General features: G+C 39.3%; 1 protein-coding gene across 1 annotated transcript in view; it reads left to right on the top strand.

The window, feature by feature from the left end:
* Positions 1–5,571: 5,571 nt before the first annotated feature.
* ZNF827 (zinc finger protein 827) overlaps positions 5,572–20,521 on the top strand; it is a 158,204-nt gene continuing 143,254 nt past the window's right edge. The window contains exon 1 of the mRNA XM_063309764.1: positions 5,572–5,701. Coding sequence (XP_063165834.1) covers positions 5,659–5,701 — 43 coding nt within the window. The 5' untranslated portion in view covers positions 5,572–5,658. The remainder of the gene's footprint in view (positions 5,702–20,521) is intronic.

Here is a 20,521-nt window from a genome sequence, read left to right on the forward strand (position 1 = left end):
ATCTCTTCTGGCTAACCTCTGGAATTTTGCATTTAATTGGGCATATCTCCCCCTATCACTGTTGCCTTTTGCTTTCCTTCTTTCTTGGGCTACTTCTAGTGTCTCAGCAGACAGCCATTTTGCCTTCTTGGTTTTCTCTTTCTTTGGGATGTATTTTGTTGCCGCCTCCTGAACAATGCTGCCAACTTCTGTCCAGAGTTCTTCCGGGACCCTATCTACTAAGTCCAGTCCCTTAAATCTATTCTTCACCTCCACTGCATATTCCTTAGGAATATTAGTGAGCTCATATCTAGCTGATCTGTGGGTCTTCCCTAATCTCTTTAGTCTGATCCTAAATTGTGCAAGAAGAAGTTCGTGATCTGAACTACAGTCAGCTCCAGGCCTTGTTTTTACCGACTGTACAGATGTCCGCCACCTTTGGCTGCAAAGGATGTAATCAATCTGATTTCGGTGTTGTCCATCTGGTGAAGTCCATGTATAAAGCCGTCTCTTAGGTTGTTGGAAGAGAGTGTTTGTTATGCAGAGTGAATTGTCTTGGCAAAATTCTATCAGCCTATGTCCTGCTTCATTTTGTTCTCCCAGGCCATACTTACCTGTAATTCGAGGTGTTATTTGACTGCCCACCTTAGCATTCCAGTCTCCTGTGATGAAAATAACATCTCTTTTAGGCGTGTTGTCCAGTAGGTGCTGCAGATCCTCATAGAACTGCTCTACTTCAGCTTCTTCAGCATTTGTGGTTGGGCGTATATTTGGATCACTGTGATGTTAGATGGCTTGCCCTGAATTCGAATTGAGATCATTCTGTCGTTTTTTGGGTTGTATCCAAGCACTGCTTTAGCCACTTTACTATTAATTATGAAGGCTACTCCATTTCTTCTGTGGTCCTCTTGTCCACAGTAGTAGATCTGGTGGTCATTTGATGTGAAGTGGCCCATTCCAGTCCATTTCAGTTCACTGACGCCCAGAATGTCTATCTTTAATCTTGACATCTCACCAATAACCACATCCAATTTGCCCTGGCTCATAGATCTTACATTCCAGGTTCCAATGGTGTGTTGATCCTTAGAACATCGGATTCGCCGTTCACCACCAGCACCGTCGGCCGCTAGCCGTCCTTTCGGCTTTGAGCTAGCTGCGTCATCACGTCTGGGGCTAGTTGAGCTCATCCTCTGTTCCTCCCCAGTAGCATTTTGACCATCTTCCGACCTGGGGGTCTCACCTTCCGATGGTATACCGACATATCTCTGGTTGTACTGATCCATTTAGTTTTCACGGCAAGAATACTGGGGTGGGTTGCCATTACCTTCCCCAGGGATCGCATTTAGTCTGACCTCTCTGTCATGACCTTCCCGTCTTGGGTGGCCCTTCACGGTTTAGCTCATGGCATCATTGAGGTGCTCAAGCTCCAGCACCACGACAAGGTAACGATCCTTTGCTGAAGAAGATATATATATATATATATATATATATATATATTCATTCATTCATTCATTCATTCATTCATTCATGCGTGTGTGCCTCAGACCCATCAGTTGCTTCTGGACTCATAGGCTGATCACTGGATTAATAGGTGGTGGCCATGGCCAGTAGTGGCTTTTGCTAGCTATGATTAATGTCTCAGTTGTGGCTCTTTTTGGAGAAGGAGGCTGTGGCAATAGTAATGCCATTGTTGCCTCTAGATTGCAGTGGGTTCTCCTTGGGGCTGCTCTTGAAGACTAGCTAGAAACTGCAATTGGTGCAGAATGTGGCAACTCATGTACCTAGAGGTGAGAGCTGGTTCATCTTGTAAAATCCATACTTTGAGCACTCTATTGGCCTTCCATAGGTTTCTGAGTTCAGTTCAGGGTATTGATAGTAGCCTATAAATCTGTGAAGGGCTTGAACCAGGGTATCAGTGGGACTATGTCCTCCAAATAATGTCTAGTTTGTTTGTTCCAGATGCTGTGGGTATCCTCACTCTGAGGAGGAAGGGGAACATGAGTCCAAATACAGTTTCTTTGTGGCTGCCCCAGCCCTCTAGAATATGCTTCTACCCCCCTGACCCTCCCAACTATCCAGATGGTCCCCACACATATTTAGGCAAGCTATTCAGACTTGGTTTTTTCAGCAAGCTTTTGAAGATGAAAGATTTTGCACTTGACAAATGGCCATTTTAATCCTGTGTTCGTTTTAGTGTTAATCTTAATTTAGAATGGGAGTTAAGATTAACACTAAAACTAAAATAGGATTAAAGTAGTTCAGTCTGAAGATTTGAAACATGTTTTAGTGTTAACCACCTAGGGGTTTTATAATTTGGTGGAACTTAAATATTGGAAATTAAGAATTAAAGATTTCCATTGGAATCTGCCATGATTTTCACACCAGCTTGTAAACCCCACCAGTGTTTATTAGATTGGTGTGGTCTTGAAATAGGATCTTTCAATGCCCCATGTCATGTATGTGATATTCCTTTCCTAATTAAAGTATGTAGGACCTGATCTCAAGCCACATTTAATTAATATTTGTGCTCTTTGCTATTTTTTTTAACAGAGGCTGCTTCTAATTCTTGAATATATATTTTAATATTTTGTTCTTTATTGATGTATGATAATTCTGCAGTATTGTTTTATGTTACGCTTTGATCTGAACTGCCTTATTTTTTGCCCTGAAAGTTAGTATATAAATTCTGAAATGAATGAATGTTGGGCTTGTTTATGTTTATATTCTCTCTCTCTCTCTGATATGTACACACATACATACACACACATACATACACATATATATATTTTCATCAAGATTATTTATATCAATTATTTGATGATGACCATGGCAGGAAAAGATTACTGTAGTGAAACCCTATTATTTAAGGGCATCAGCGTTGATAGCTTCCTTAAAACAATCCATTAGCCCCAGAATGTCATGTGTTAGTTACTCTAAAAGTAGTTGTAAGAATGTTCTTATATAAATATACATTTGATTATTTAAGTTGATTTCCACCTTTTATTGCAAGGTCAGTCCAAACAGCTCACAGAGGAACAATTCCAGTAACCCAACCTGACCTAACACAGTTAAAGCAGCAGCTTAAATCATCATCAGCTCAGTTCAAAAGGCCTAGCTGAACATAAACACATCTGAATTCACAAGTCTCTACTGTTTCTAAGATAAAATGTATCTTTTAGTATTTTTTAAGATGGACTTCTAAACCTTGTCAAGACTATTTCGAAGAGTGTTTTGTTTTTGTTTTTATATAATCTATTTGAACTCTATTTCAGTGGAAGTGTTTCAAGCATTCCTGTAGAGTGTATAGAAGCACACTGAATTTTCCTGTGGGATACTGGGCATAAGAACCAACCTCTTCGCTCATTTGTAGAAGCTACTTATTTGATATAATTAAGATAGAATAATGTGGAAAGGTTAACTCAAGAGATATGACTGTAGTGGAGCAAAAACTATTCATGATCCCTGACTCAAGCAAAGGAGAGTTGGTTCACCTCCTAACTCCTGTTTCTTTATTATATTGGAGTTTGCAAGGATTTTCAGCATTGTTTCACACAGATGTATAGAAAGCTTTGTATGTGCAGAGCAGCAGAGTATATATGTAAAAAAGGCTTATTATATTTGTTACTTTTTGCAATGCACAGGTTCCTATAATTTTTCCATTCCTACTTAATCTAAATGAACTTGGATCACCTTTCAGAACACACTTGTTCTACTCATTCCTAGGAATATATAGCAGGAGACCTGTGTACAGAGGGTCATATATGATGATGCCACCAATGCAGTGAAAAATCAAGCTTCGCTGGTCTTCCCATTGGATATTTATGTATATGGTAGGTAGGTAAACTTTACTGAGGTCTTTGACCAGTGTGTACATATAAACATATAAACCTAAAGTCTTACATACTGTATATCATAAAAAATGACAATTAAAAGAAGTTAAGAGAGTTAAAAAGGAAAGGAAAGGAAAGGAGAGAGGTAAGATGAAATTTTGAAGGTATCAAAGAAATGCAATTTTTTGGGACAGTATTTGCTGCTTCGCTTTCATGGCAGCAAACAAACTTTGATTCATACCTGAAACAGGCCTATGGACTACCAACTTGTACCAGTCCGTTTTTATAGAATATATACCATAAATTGCCAATACTGTTCTTTTTATAAAAGTATGAGCACTGCTAGCAAGAATAACCCTGAAATAACAAAATGATGAGTAAGGCTGCCAAAAGCAAGGGTATAAAAAAGAGAACAGCCCATTAAAACCTTTTTTTATAAAAATATCTGCGTCATTATTCATGTTATGTCTGCTACCAAGTTCAAAGGTTTTTTTCCCTCACACAAAGTGAGGTTTCTGTGAAGCGACTGTGCTTCCCACCATTTCACTTCCATTGTATTAACAAATTTTAGAGTTGAAATCATGAACTACCTCAGCCTGAACCTCTGTCCAAATGACTGTAAGTTGAACACAGAAAGAGCACTTCTCTTCCGCAGTACTTTTTGAGAGATTCAGTCCTTTCTCCATTCTTCCACCCGCACCCATCCTTTCTTGGAAGAAGAATGTATGCTTTTGCCCAGTAATGAATGCCTGTTATCGGTTAATAACTGCAACCCTGGCTTCATGCTATTCAGTGGGAAGGTTTCAGTAAGACTTTCTCCTAACCTGCATTAATGCAGAAATAAAGTATAAACTCAGAAGTCAATGTGAGTGTACTTCAGAATCAGTTATTAGGGCTGACCTGACCTTGCTCCACCCCTCCACTTCCATTCTTTACATCAAGAAATTAAAAGGTTAATGTTTCTACGCTTGGCTCCCCCGATGCTTTTGATTTATTAAAGAGGTCTGTATTTACATACATACTTGGCATAATTCAGTTTAGTTATTTGATCACCTTCTCTCTCCACGCCCAAAATATTATCGCACCGACTTGACCTTTATAATATTTCCTAGACCATTTTATTTTGCCATCGACGTGGGACTTCCCGCTCCCCATTCTCTCCCCGCGCCGGTTCTGGGAGGAAAAAATGGGGGCGCATCCTGGCGGCGACCGCCTTTGTCCCCCCTTGAACCTCGCGAGGAAGAGCGCTCGCGGTTCGGTGTGTAAAGTACAGCCTAAGAGCCTGGGGGCACCTTCCTTCTTCGCTCTGCCCTGTGTGCGTGTGTGTCTCGTCTCCTCTCTCGCTCGCTCTCTCCGCTCCTCGCTCTCCCTCTCTCCCCAGCCTGTGTGTGAGCCGCGAGCACTGCCGCCGCCGCTGCCCTTTGATCCCTGCATTAGTGTTAGTTAGGGGCTTGGAGACACACAGGGAGCAGCCATAGACACCGCCGCACCAGCCCTCATTATTGACACCGCATATGAGCACATACTCTCCCTCGTCCATTAGATCCATTTCCATTGAAGAATATTGCGACCGGGGACAAACCAGGTGCACGACCGGGGGGCAGAGAAAGAAAAGGTGGGGGAGGAAGGGCAAGGAAAAGGGGAGCGGGGAATCCCTTCTTCTCCTTGGCTCCGGGAAAAGCGGCTTTCCAACCGCCTCCCCCCCCTTGCCCAGGAGAAGAAAAGCCACCTTTGCTGGGCAGCCCCCCTTGCCCCCGCTTCGTGCCTGCCTCTGTTCCTCTTTGGGATTTTTTTTTTTTCAATTTGGTCTCCCATTAAACCAAGGAGGAGAATGTGAAAAGGGGGGAAAATGCCCAGGAGGAAGCAGGAGCAACCCAAGCGCCTCTCTTCACGTAAGTCCTCCTTTTTTTCCCCCCTCTATCTCCCCCCATATCCCCCCTTTCCGTCTCTGCCTGTCTCGGTCTTCCCCCTCTGCAGCCTCCTCCGTTGTTTTGTGCATTAGTTTAGGGTTACAGAGGTGAAACTGACAAAGACAGCGCCCGGGTTATGCCTCTTTTAGGTCTGAGCTAAGGCAGCCATGTTGGTGATGAACAGCCTTGTGCCCTTTTAATTTTTTCTCCTCTCTCTCTCTCTCTGTCTCCGTCTCTCTCTCTCTCTCTGTCTGTGTATGTGTGCGTCTGTGTGCGCGCGAGAGGGAGGGAGAGTGTGTGTGTGTGAGTGTGTGTGGCTTTCCCTCCTCTCTTTCTTCGCTCTTCTAGCTCTTTCCCCTCCCCTTTCTTTTGATTGTGCATTTGTGTGCGTGTACGGACGGATTTCTCCTTTTAGTGTGAAGGGGGTCTTTTTTATTGGGGTGGGGAGTCGCAATTGGAAGGGTTTCTGGCGTCTTGTGCGGAAACGATTTTGAGGTCCGTCTCCGGCTAAAGGTTGCGGCTGGGCTGGTCGGCCTCGGAGCCGGGGAGGAGGCGGGAGAAGAAGGCGAAGAGCGGCGGGGAGGGCGAGGCAGCGGCGGGGTGGGGGCAACGCATAGAGGGACACTGGAGAGTCCGGGTCTGCCGCTTTGCCGCCGCCGAGAAGTGCGGGGGGGGGGGGGGAAGCAGAGGCAGATCGTGGCATGCGAGGTCCCTGCAGAGCAGAGGGGGTGGCGGAGGCGGCGGCAGAGCAGCGGCGGCGGTGGCAGGCGAGCTGGAGTCTGCTTCTCCTCCTCGCTGCAATAAAATGAAGGGTCAGATGCAGTCCGGGCGAGCCAGAGGTTTCCGAGTCTCTGCCCCAGACCAGAGCAGCAGAAGGCAGGAGAGACTGAGAGTGCATCTCGCCCCCCACTTCTCCCCACCCGGTGCGGGCGACCCACACACCACACCGCAGCTCCCCTCTTCCCCCGCCAGCTGCTCCCCCTCCCCCCCAATTCTCCTCCTCCTCCTCAATTCTTCGCAAAACAGTTAACTTTTTCTTCTGCTTCCCTCTGGAATAGAGAAGCGATCGGACATTCTTTACGGGGAAGAATGGGAAATGTCTCCGGACGAATAAGATATACACACGTTATAAAAGAGCTTTAAAGCGACTCGGCTACTTCTGGTTGGTCTCCAGAGGAAAGCGGAATGAAAGCGGGGGTGGATTTGGGGGTCATTTTCTCTCCCTGCCTCCGCACCGACGTTCAGTGCAGGCACGCTGGGCCCCTCCCTGGCTGTGCCCCGAGGTTCCTTGTCAGCAGCCTGAACTGCTTATGTGTCAAAGCCACGGTCGGTCACCTGAAGTTCACCCGGGAGGGGGAGCGAGAGGAAGGGAAAGCTAAGATTGTGGCGGGTGCTGTGTGAAAGGGTGCTTGTGTGCGTGGGAGGGTGAGTGACCGTGCCTTCGTCGCAGGGGAAAAGGCGATCGATTACTTCCCCTCTGTATGTATAATTAACGATAGTTTATAGAGGGGAAGACTCCCGAGACTATCAAACGCCCCCTCCCACTTTTTTCCCGCCGCTCTGCCCCACGCTCACATCCACTCTTCTTCTCTCCTGCCCCCCACCCCCGGCGCCCGGAATACAGGATCAGCCTGGCACACATGATCCAAGACTGAGGTGGGGAAAGACACGGCGTGGCAGGCATGGCACGGCGCGGCACTTCGGGGAGCGCGCGCACACAGCGCTCCTTTTCCTTGCCGCGTAAAGTCAGGGCTGAAGGGCTTCCTGTTTGACCCCTCCCACACAGGGTTCGATTCCACACTCACGCTCCGCCACCCTGCCGTCGGCCTCACGATTTTAAAATGAATATAGTTAAAGCAAGAGCCGTGCTCCTATATAAAAACCTAGTTCAGGAAGCTTGCATAAGTGAGTTTCCTGAACCCGGAAGGGACTCCTTTTGCTGTACTACTACCCTATTCTCTAGGTTGCTGGCAGAAAAAAAAAAGATGGTGATAGTGATGATTTGCAAGAATCCGAGAAAGGAGAAAGGAAAGAGATGTCTGTTTTAAAAGTGCTTAGTTGTGAAATACCATAGAGACCAATATGTGAGCAAATGAGAATTTGAAATATAAAGTTGTTTTGTTTTTAATTGTGTGTGTGTAGAAAGTCTGGGCGTAGAGTTTGGAAGGCCTGTTGTGTTAGCTGTTGAAGAGAGCAATGCAAGCAGCTGCAAACTGCCCTGCTAGTGACCTTGACCTGGCCCTGGCGCTGCTGCCCTTTCCGTCTGTTTCTCCAGGGCAGAGATGAAATTCTGTCTCCATTTTAGCTCATTCAGGAAGGATTTGCCTTGCAAACAGGCAGTTTCTGGTTTTGCTTTTGTGTGTATCTGTATTTTAACTTTAACCCCCCTCCCCAGAATTGCAAGTTTTATTGCTCATTCAGGTCAGCTGCTTGTAGGGAAGTGAACATTTATTAAACTACAAGGTGCAGTGGCCTTTGGGAACATTGACTGTGAAAAACCCAGCTTTTAAAAATATGTGGTATCATGTTTCTTCAGCTTTGATGCTTAGTTTTAATACATGCTAATGATTTTCAGATACATACGCCTCAGAAGGGAAAGGTATTTATCCTCATTGCTGATGAAATATGAAGTTGCCTTTGCTCCACTTTTATCAGTATGTTTTACAAAATAAAAATGTTTAATATGTTATTAAACCTTACATGAAACATGAGAATAATGTGTTGTGTGTGTGTGTGAAGCATTTGTGATGTTTGTTTTCAGTGGGAAGTTTAGATAAATGTATTTGTTATCTTTGAAAAGAACCTGAATATTCTACAGTTCACTATAAAGGAAGTGACAAGTTGAGCTTGCTTCTCAAAAAACTAGTGACACTGAACTTGAAAGAACTTATTTCTGAACAAATGTGTTTTAAACTTTGCATATATTTTAATCAGTGACTGCTTTTAAGCATGAGAAATTAACCAACATATCTAACCCTGGGTAGGTGTATTTAAACATGTGATAATAATGTGACTTTATTTGTGAGTAGATAGGTCTAAGGATTTGGGTGTTTGATAGATATTTTTTCTTCAATATTGCATTTTAGAATGTTTTGATATAGATAGAGATAAAATGCCACCATACTAATATGTTTGACTTTTGCAAATGCTAAAAAAGATCAGTTTCATTGGCTCATTCACTTGTTGGGAACTTCAGATAAATATATGAGGAAAAGTTTGATCTAAATATATGCCTTGAGAAAAAAAAGTATAGGATAAAACTTGACAGTAATCTAATTATAGCAGTAGAGAACATCACAATGTGCTGTTTAGATAGACAAACAGAAAGATAATCAGAGCAAAGGTGATCTTTTCTTTTGCAACTCCACCTCCTGGGATCAAATGAATTGATCTAGTTCAAGGCAGTTGGTGGAAGAAAATCTTGGAAGCCGAGAAGAGGGAAACATACCACTCTTGTCAATTTCACCACAGCTCTGCAAACCTGGGAAAAGTTGCAAATAGCTGCAGTAGCAAACAGCCATAGTTAGAGCTATTGTGAAAAGTGTTTGGTTGCAAGAAATAGCAAAATACTAACCTCTTGACTTTACAAATCACATTGACTCTTAAACAGAAGGAATGGCATCCTTGCAGCCAGGAAGGTTACCCTTGAAACAACCAGAATAATTATTTTCTTCCAGAAGGCTAAAGAAATCCACACATCATGCACTGCAAATTTGAGTCTGGGGTAGGAGGGTGGGGATTTTGTTAACTGTCCTATTCATCAGCAGGACAGAGCACTGAAGGGGGCTCAGGGTGTTCTTATGCGTGTTCTCTGTGTTTTAAGTTTGGCAGAATTGAAGGAGATTGTGGGTCAATTTCAAACTGCTTTGAGGGATTAGGGAGTAAAAAAGGGGCATAGTGTGCTCTTATTTCATGTGTGTGTGTGTGCGTTTGTGTGTGTTTGTTTGTGTGATTACAGCTACAGTTGTAATTGAAATTATTCACCCCCCATTGCAAATCAGGTTGATTGTCAAAATGTACAGACTTTCAGCTGTTTGCAATGAACAAATCAAACAAAAGCAATTGAAATAGCTCAACACAACGAATGCTTCAAGTGGTGTCCCCAGATTCAACTTGGTGATGCTCTGGGGCTGCTTTGCATCCTCTGGCACTGGAAACCTGCAGTGTGTGGACAACAAGATGGATTCATTGAAGTATCCGGAAATCCTAGGAGAAAACGTCACGCCGTCTGTAAGGAAGCTGAAGCTTGGGCGTCACTGGACCTTCCAACAGGACAAAGATCCCAAGCATACCTCAAATTCCACTAAGGCTTGGATGCAGAAGAAGTCCTGGAAGATTCTACAGTGGCCATCACAGTCACCTGACTTGAACCCCATAGAAAATCTCTGGGGGGATTTGAAGAAGGCAGTTGCAGCACACAAACCCAAGAATATTACTGAACTGGAGGCCATTGCTCACAAGGAATGGGCTACGATGCCTCAGGAATGCTGCCAGAAGCTGGTGTCTGCCTATGAATCTCGTTTGCAGCAGGTGATAACAGCAAAAGGGTGCTCTACTAAGTCCTGAAGATGAAGGGGTGGAATAATTTTGAGACTGGAGAAGTCATTATAAGTAGCATTTTCAGTTGAATTTGGGGACACCACTTGAAGCATTCGTTGTGTTGAGCTATTTCAATTGCTTTTGTTTGATTTCTTCATTGCAAACAGCTGAAAGTCTGTACATTTTGACAATCAACCTGATTTGCGATGGGGGTTGAATAATTTCAATCACAACTATGTATTTTAATTCTGTTTTCTATTTTTTTTAAGGAGACATTTGATAATGTCTGATGGTTCCATTAGTGGTTTTCTTTGAACCACCTTCTTTATGGCTGTCTCACCCAGAAATGTACATAAAAATGAAACAAAAGAATATTTAGCATTTATAAGGAACATTTGATATGCATTTTAATAGTGATGGGTAGGTTGGTATTATTGCTCCTAATTTTGAAGGTATGGACTAAGGTTTTGAAGTTGTTTTTATCCATAAAGGTAGCAGCAATTGTTAAATAATTAAAACTGCTCATAGGCTAAAAGTTCTCACTTAGTTTTTCACCTCCAGTCAGCTTTGCCAGCAGGCCGACACATCTGGACGGCATAGGTTCCTTGTTCTAGTTTTATTCTCATTTGTTGGAAAATCTGTTTAATATTACACCATCTTCTCTTATACTTGTAATCAGTCCCAGAGGAAGTATGGGATATGAGCAGCTATGAAAAACACAAATTATTTTGCATACTTTATTAATAATAAGTATACTAGCAAGTATACAAGATTCCAGTTTTGCTCAAGTAAGTTTTTCCCATAAAATCACTGGAGGGGAATGATGGGGTTGTAGATGTCTGCTAGATTCTGCTTCTGTAAAATAGGGATGGAAGTGGTGTATGTGTGTAGTAGGTCATTGTAGGGTATGGAGGAGCAAAGTTTGGGTAGCTGAGGGCTCAGTGCAACCTTTGGAGAAACAAGAAACCATAAATGACCGTTGATCATTGCCTGCAATTTTAGCAGTGGCACACAAGATAATTTTCAAGCTATTCTAGTTAAGATAAACTTGGATTTCTAAATCTTAGCAATGTATGTGTTAGCAAAGAGATCGGTGGAGTTTAATGGCTGAGCAATGAATGTAGGATTCCACTTTTAAATTTATGATCTTTAATGAGAGGAACTAAATAAATCATATGCATGTCTACCCAGAAGAAAATCCTACTGAGTATGATGGGACTAATTCCCATAAAATGGGTGCAGGATTACAAGATTTCAGCATAATATGTTACAACTTCACTTTGCTACTAATCTCTTGGAAATCAGAGTTTACAGCAGATTGCTTATTAGAGGCCATGCGAATGCTCTCATCTGTGCTAGTTTTTTTTTTTAGTTATTTGCAATAAAAAATGGCTAGCTAAAAAGATTCTACAAGTTTTAAAGTGTATGTGCTTCAAGAAAAAAAGTGAAGTATATGTAAGCAAGCAGCCTGGGATGCAGCAACTGCAATCAGTAGAAATAATTATTCTACATTAAATACCATTTTCCCCTTTTATTATACTGTTGGAAGTGCTAGATATTATTTATATCATTAACTATATTTCTGTATATCCTTATTGTGGTGTTTGTATATATAAACCCAACATACTGTACCTGAATAGTGAATACCACAATAAAGTGTAGGAAATAGGAAATATCATGGATACAGATCTTAAAGATGGGATAGATTGATCTAGGGAGAGACTGGTTGCAACTAGAGGTGTAAATTAATTTTAGAAATCAATAGTTAGTAGAAGTACGTTATTGCTCTTGGTAGAATAGCTGCGAAGTGGAGCTTTATGGTTCCTTTTGCAGCAGAACCAAAGTCTCTTGATGTTTGATGACACAGATAAACTTTGTATGTCAGTACTGCCTGGTAATAGAGCCAGTTTGGTGTAATGGTTAAGGCATCAGGCTAGAAACCAGGAGTCTGAGTTCTGCCTTAGGCATGAAGACAGCTGGGTGACCTTGGGCCAGTCACTCTCTCTCAGCCCTAGGATGCAGGCAGTGGCAAACCACTTCAAAATCTTGCCAAGAAAACTGCAGGGGCTTGTCTAGGCAGTTGCCAGGATTCATCATTGACTCAGGCACAAAACAACAACATTACTGGGTAATGTCATTATGTTGATTTCCAAAGTTTTTACACATGCAGCTTGCACTAACAGTGTTATCTCTTCTGTAATGTTTTCCAAATCTAGGAAGCTTTCTGAGTTTGGCCCGAGTCAATAAACTTTGTTTGGGACAGGCCATATGAGAGTCAATATTTTTATATGAAGCTAGTGTCAAAACTTTCAAAATGATGCAGAACTGTTCCTTCAGCAACCATGGTAAGAAGTGCTCTGAGGTCTGGAGAAATGAAAATCTATGGTACATCATCATCACAGATTCTCTACCCTTACCCTAGAAAATCTCAGATTCTTGTACATTTTGGATGATTTTTAAAAAATTCTATTTTTGTTTAATTTACTTGTATATACTTGGAAATACTTGGAAATTTCCACAGGTATGAACGAACCATGGATAGCCCTATTTTGCTTCCAGACTGGTAGATACTCAGTCACCCAAGATTAAAGACAATGAATAATAGTAGGAACTTTACAAAATTGTATGTGTCAGTTGAACCTTCATTCAAGACTTCAGTGTTCCCAAAGAATCTCAGAGATAACCAGTAAATATGTGTTTCAGAGAAATAAATATCCTCAGTTCTTCATAATCTACAGAATCTTGCTCAGTTATATTAACATTTACAAAGGGTAAAACTTGTATGCTTTGAAAATTACCTAGAAGTAGATACATTTCTCTCATGAGCACAGCATCTTCTGCTATTCATTAAAGCATGCACTTCTTTTCCTGGCATCTTCATGAATGTGAAAAAAAGATGCAGCTCTTCTAATGATCAGCATACTGGTGCTATGCTCTGACAAGATCACACTTCCAAACCATTTTTGACGTGTGCACAGCTTTAATATTTTACACATTTCCTATTTATTATTTTTATCATTTCACTGTTTTAGAGCACCTTAATATAGTACAAAAATATATACTGTAATCATGAATGTGAATCAGTTAATCATTTGGTATTATCACAGTCGTTGTAGGACATCCCACTGTATTTATAGTTCAAATGGTATCTATGTGCTTTTTAAAACAACTGATTCTCATATTTCTATCTGATTATTTTGTTTAAAATGATTGAACAATAACAGTTTGAAAATATCTATGTATTTATTTATATCAATCTTTTTGTTCTGAAAGTTTTGAAAACATCAGTTTATTTGTATCAACCTTTGTAAACAAAAGAAGCAGTTTTGTTTTGTTTTTAAAACATTTTTTTCTTAGTATCATTTTGTCCAATGTTTAATAATAGTTTGTTTTAATAATTGTAATAGTGTAATATGCCTACTGCTCTTATTCAGCCATTAGTTTTATTATTAAAACTTTTATTAGTTTCCTTTGAGTGACATTTGGGACATGGTAGAGATGCAAATGAAGGTAAAGTTCAAGTGCTGACTCTATAAACAACTTCAGTAAGAGGCACAACTGTGTCCAGGGAAACAGGGAACAGAATGTATTCTTAAATGAATGACAAAATCATCACCCAATTTGTAAAAGCTTTTTTTCCCTAGCATGTCAGTGTGGGAGGAGGGATTAAGAAACTATATAAAACAGAAGGATTAGGAAGAGCTGGTCAATTTGGAATTAACTATTAGTAATTTATGTAATTGAATCAAAACAGATCCCAAAACTAGATAATGAGAGCATGACCTACCACTAAGGACTTTTTGGAAGGCCAAAGGGCTTCCAGCTTAAAGATTCATAAAGCTATGTTTTCATTTACTTTGTATATAACATGTAATGTAAATAATAATGATGGGTCTGATCTTCAGTGTGCCCAGTTTCTGTTGCCTGATTTGCTAAGTAGTGTGAATGGTAAAATTAGCTATAGTTGTATAACCTGTTTCATCGTTATTGACTAGATTGAAAAGTTGAAAAAAATATCCTAGAATAAAGCAATAACAAACCACTTCGGTAATGTTGTCAAGAAAACTGCATGGATACAGGCACCAGGAATTGAGCTCAACTCAAGGGGTTTTCTACCTTTTTCTACTATATTGTAAAAATAATATAGGTAATACAGAATGGTATGCAGTTCTCTCCAACCAAAGATGTTAAAAATGCCGGTTTCAGGTAATTTTATTTATATTCTTGTTTTCATTGTAAAGATAGACTTATTTTCATCCATGCCACATAATTCTCATCCTCAAGATTGAAAATTAGTCGTCTTTGATGATAAAGGGAAAAAGCAGAGTTAATATTTTAGATACAAAAGTTCTCATGTTCAAACACTGGCAGCTCTAGGTAAGACCAGGGGCCGAAATCCCAAAGAGCCGCTGCTAGTCAGTATAGACAATATTGAGCTATCTGGACTAGTATAGACTTAGAACCTTATGTTTTATATAAATGTTAAAAAAAATATTGCTAGATCAGACCAATGACCCATGTGGTCCAATATTCTTTGCCACATAGTGGGCAACTAGAAGCTTGATTTTAATTATTTCTGTGCTGTGCTTCCTAGAATCTAGTTTTTAAAGACTATTACCTGTGATTCAGAATGTCATATGCAGCTATCTTGATCTATCACTGCCCAATAAGATCCCATTATATCTGACATTTGAGTTTTTAGAACCAATATGCATTATACTAAACTGTAGTACCAATTTTATGCTAAAATTGTTTCCCATTTTAGGCACTTTTTAAAAATCTCTTGTAAACTGTTTTTTACTTTATTCCCTTAACAGTTTAGTATCATCGAGAAACATGCCCACCCCTGCTCACTCTTGACTCCAGATAATGTATAGGTATGTTAAAAACCATTGGTCCCAACATTGAGCCTTGGGGACCCTACTTTCTACATCTTTTCAATTTTAAATGTATTATTCATTCATTCCTATTCAATGTTTTTGTTTTTTTTATAAATTTGTATTGCTTTTTAATTAATAACACAAAAGAAAAGCAAAACACAAAAATAATAATATTAAGATATATACACTATCAAAAAGGGGGGAAAAGTGCTATTACAAAAAAGTGAAGAAATACAACAAAGAAAAACTTGTCATGGCATATTGTTATAGTTACAAATCTATATATATTATAAATTATATAAATATTCAGATGCATATATATTCCTAATATATTTATATGATGATACAAAATCCATACAAAATCTATGTCTATAGACTGTTTCTGATCTTTAAATGATTACCCATCCATGAGAGTACCTTATGCCATAGCTGCTGAATTTGCTTAGGAGACTTCAGTAAAGGACTTTGTCAAATGCTTTTGAAAGTTCAGGTGTCTAATATCTGTTGCAGCGCTTCTGTCTATATGTTTGCTGACACTCTCAGAAAAATCTGGAGATTAGTGAGACAAGAAGACTTAGTTTGACAGAAGCCTCTTAAGACTTGTTTTCTGGATGATTTTTTCTGTAATAATACTTTCTGCCACGTTGCCCAGAATTATTTATTTATTTATTTATTTATTTAGTTATTATTTGGACTTAGATGCCTCCTGACTACAATTGCTTCTGTGTAACTAACAGCATAAAAACAGCTAATAGTGTTAAGCTAAGTGACGTATAATTTCTTCTAGCCTTCCAATCACTTTTTTAAAATTGATATTTTATAGGCTGCTTTTTAATTATCAGGAATAAGTACCTTCATTAAAAATAAATTGTGCTTTTGTAAGAATCAGCAATTTGTGTCTGAGTTCTTTAAACTCCCTGGCTCTATTCTTTAGCTTAACTTCAGTGTCTTGTCATCCACTAGATCCCCAGTCTCCTTGTTTGGTTTTCTTCTTAGGATAAATTAAGCATTTTTATGTTGTTGTTCAGCTTATTGTTCTTTGACTTATGCTCCCCTAAAGTCTTTATGTGTCTTTGTGTATGTGCTTTTTCACTGATTGCATGCATTTCTTTTTCCAAAGTTTAAGTTCCTTTTTGTTCTGAGCAAAACTTTTTAAAGGAAGTCTTGCTTCTGATACAGTAGCTCATTTGACCCTGTTCATTAACCATTAGCATCTATCCATTTAGATTTTCTGGCACTTTTTCAAAGTACCGTGCATGACTGAAATCTAACTGGAAGGGTTTTGTGTAAGTGAATATTGATTATCCCCTAAAGTTTTCCATTAATATTTGCTGCCCCACAAGAGTTTGATATAAAACACAGGTTTGATGCCAGTCTTTTGTGAGGTGTACATAGGCTAAAGCAAGAAAAGATTCTGTTTTCCACTAACTTGAAGCCTACTTCATGTGGTATAGCATCCAGACTCAACCTTACTTTTCCTTTCATGCAGTTCTAAGTATGTGAAGGATGGGTGGAAGAACAAATGTAGAAACTTAAAGTGCACTAGAACAGTAGCCTGTTCTAAGATTGAAAATATTTTAAATTTTTAATTAGCACAATCTAATTAACAAATTCCTGTTGAAGTAGAATGGCATAGAAGCCTAAATAAATTCATAAAGTTAAGTCAGTGGTATAACTTTCACCAGTTAACTATTAGAAGCAGATAGCCAAATGTTATGTTTCTTATTCTAGCATTTTTCTTTGTGGCTAACATGTTAGCCATATTTATCACCACCTAGACATCCTTCTAATTTACTGTATGAAACAGATAATACATATTAAAAAACCTGTTTCATGGTTGTGCTGACACCGATGGTTTTTAAGTAGTCTTGGCTGTATTTATATTTAATTTTTTGTATTGTTTTAACTGTTTGATTGTTTTTATTATTGTTAGTCCCCAGAGTCACTGATGGGCGGCTATGTAAATTGAATAAATAAATAAATATTAAAAGGGGGGCTTTATCAGTGCATGGGGTTTGTTGATGGTGAGTTGCTGGTATCATGGTACTGTAACAGTGCATAATCAAACATTAAGATGCTTGCACGTGTGTGTGTCTGTGTATAATTGTTTGATAAATTTCAGTCAGATTTCAAGGCACAAACAATTCTTTCCTCTAGGAAGAGCATAAAATAAGAGTTATCTTTACTATGCAGTTGATCACTAGATAAAGTATTGTTTGTCTATTGATTATTATTGTACTAAGACAAGAAATCTTAGATTCAAAACTCCAGTTGCCCATAAAGTTCTCTGGGTACGGGTCAATCCCATTGTTTGAAAATTAAGTGAATTCTATGTTTAAAATAGATAGCTGCAAGACAATTATGGGTGAACAAATCAGTCGGTATATGTCTCTGTCAGTCATAACTTAATTTTACCCCATTAGTCTGCGAATGTTAAAAATTTGCACAGAAAATATTTCTGTATATGAATTTATCTGCCTTATGGAGCTAGTTTGTAGCTATTCGTCATATAATAATTTCTCCTAATAAACATTTTTCTATGAAGTTTTTAAGCCAAGAACTACACTGCAGATTTGGAGAAATTTTTGATTCAAAAGATCATTATGTTCCAATTTTCCTCCAGTTAGTCTTGGAAGGATAATCTGGATCAGATCACCTAGAAAAGAGTAAATTATCCTCCATCTCTAAATGCTGCTATGAATACTACCCTGAGCTTCTTGGAGGAAAAACAGGCTATAAATTAATAAATACTACAAGGAGATTTGCCGTTTGGTTCTGTTTCCCTAAAAAAAGTCCATGGCCCTCTCTGTCTTCTGTTGATATGAAATTGTATCATTTGATTGGCAAAAGCAAAAGCCCTATATCATAAACAGATGATGTAGTCTACAATGCTTGCTTATCTACTTAACCACTCTGAATTTATTTCTCTAGTATTAATTTATTTTTCTAGGTTGCCAAGGAAATACTAATCTGTAGACCTGAGCAACCAGGGACCCAACCCACTATGGGTTCAATTAACCTCCTGCTTTTGCTATTCTCTTGGGATTATCAAAGCAATAAATGATGATGGGATGAGTTAGATTAATGGAATTACAAATTTTGCAAATTTATTTACTAGTGGAGAAGCCATTTTAATCTGGTCTAGTAATCCTAAAGTGTCTTGCAGCAGCTTAAAGATTCATATTCATAAAGTTATTTTCATCACCTGTATCTGATGCAACAGGTTCTATCTATCTATCTATCTATCTATCTATCTATCTATCTATCTATCTATCTATCTATCTATCTATCTATCTATCATATTTCTGCACCGCCCATCTCGCAAGCAACTCTTTTAGAAGTCTGCCAGTGTTTATAGATTCTTTTTGGCTTTCACTGTCCTGTGGAGAAATAGTATTAAATAGGGACATCTCCAGGTCAGTTTATACATATGCACAGTGAGGCTAAGGCACTGATGTTTCATTTACTGGGCAGTGTAACTCTTGTAATGCATTGGTGTAACAATACGATAAATAAATCACGGACAGTAGTCCAGTCAAGCTTTTACCCATAATAAATTAATTGGTCACAAAACTCTTTTTTATGGTTATTGCTAGGAATGTTCTTAAATCTCAATTTTCCTCTGCTTTCAAGAAAAAAAAATGAGGAAGGGCCTGTATTTAACCTTGCTGCGTTGATTATATAATCTTTGACTCTTTTGTGGGTCACAAGCTGTGCCTTGAAAGGATACATATTGGAGTGAGCAATGCCTATTCCACCCAGAGTATTCTCTTTTATTGTATTAGCCAAGAAGAACTGGTAGTTTCCTCATCCTCTCTTATTTGACTCTACTTGTTAACCCCAAAGAATCCTCTCAGGGCCTGAGAAAGCGGCTGTCTTTGGTGAAGGAAACACGGTGCTGCAAAACAAATATCTCTCTGAGTTTTCCCATTGATGTTATAATGCAAGGCATTTGTTGGAAGAAAAATTCCTAATGAAGAAAAATGTAATTTGTGATAGAACCATAGGAATTATTAAAAGCAAAATTGCTCTGATATTGTAGAATAGAGATGTATTTGCAAGCTAAAGGCAGCAAGACTACTGAACCCTTGGGAACACTGCCATATTTAAAGTACAATGGTGAACGGGGCAGGGGGAGCTCATAAAAGCATTATAAATGGCCAATCAGATGCACAATGCTCACTAAATATAACAGTGGATGCTACAGCTTGTAGAATTAGGCTCAAACCAATTAAAAGCAATAATAAATTATCTCTGAGATCTGGCCTCTTATGCCACCTGTTAATGCTTGAGGGCTGCCAACAGATATGACATGTGAAACTCTTTTTTCTGTATGATTCCTGATGTAAATGCGGTAGGAATAATTAAAGATTGCAGAATTTTAAGTGGCACGTCTGCCCTTTTTTGTGACAACATAGCTCTGATTTCCAGAGGCATAGTCATGTCATTTGTGGCAACAAAAACAACAGTCTTATAGTTCCTAAAAGATGGCAGAAGTATAACAGAGTAAGCTTAGCTATTCAGAGCTTTCAGAGTGGGAAAGGCATGACTACCTAATCCTTGAAGGAAGTCCCATTGAATTTTGTCAGGCTTACTCAAAGGTAAACATACATTACAGCTGAATTTGAAGTTTTATCTTTTTTTTTTACTGTAAGAATATCAGCCACTGGCATCAGACAGCTGTAGTTACTCGTGCCCTGGTGCCACAAGCAGGGTGAAGAAAGCAGTATTCTGTGCCACAACTTCTCTGATTGCAGCAGCTCTTTTTTTTTTTGGTCCTGTCCTGCCATTTGAGTACTAAAGGATGGGATGTGGATGATTTAGGATTTATTATGGCAGAAAAGGAGTTGAAAAATCTACCAGTGATATCAACAAATATTTGGGTAGCCACATTCTTGAAATAATGTGTATATTTCTGGTCACTGTAACTGAAAAAGTAGTTTTGTAAGGAAAAAAGTGGGGGAAATGAACAAGGGCCATAAAATTACAGATACAGTCTGGCTTGCCTAGATACATTGCATGGTTCTCCATTGCTCTTGCTATGATTTGAATGACATCATATACATTTCTTTACACTCAGCAATTTAAGCAGCTGAATGCACACGCAATTAAATGTGCACTCACCACTGGAAATTCAGTTCTCAGTTTGCATATGAGTATAAATACTAGGCATAGGCAGTGCGGTGTCTTTAAGCAACAGGGTATCCCCAAACATTCCTCTTGGTACTCATCATGCTCCTTGTCCTATGCTACTTTTAAAAAGATAATTTTAATTGAACAAAAATAAATAGGGAGCTGACATGCTATAAAGCAAAGTATTAGGTTTTAACATTTATTTACTTGGGAGATAGAAAGATCTGTCACTGGAATGATAGATAGCATC

The sequence above is a fragment of the Candoia aspera genome, chromosome 8 (assembly GCF_035149785.1).
Source record: "Candoia aspera isolate rCanAsp1 chromosome 8, rCanAsp1.hap2, whole genome shotgun sequence".
NCBI lineage: Eukaryota > Metazoa > Chordata > Lepidosauria > Squamata > Boidae > Candoia > Candoia aspera.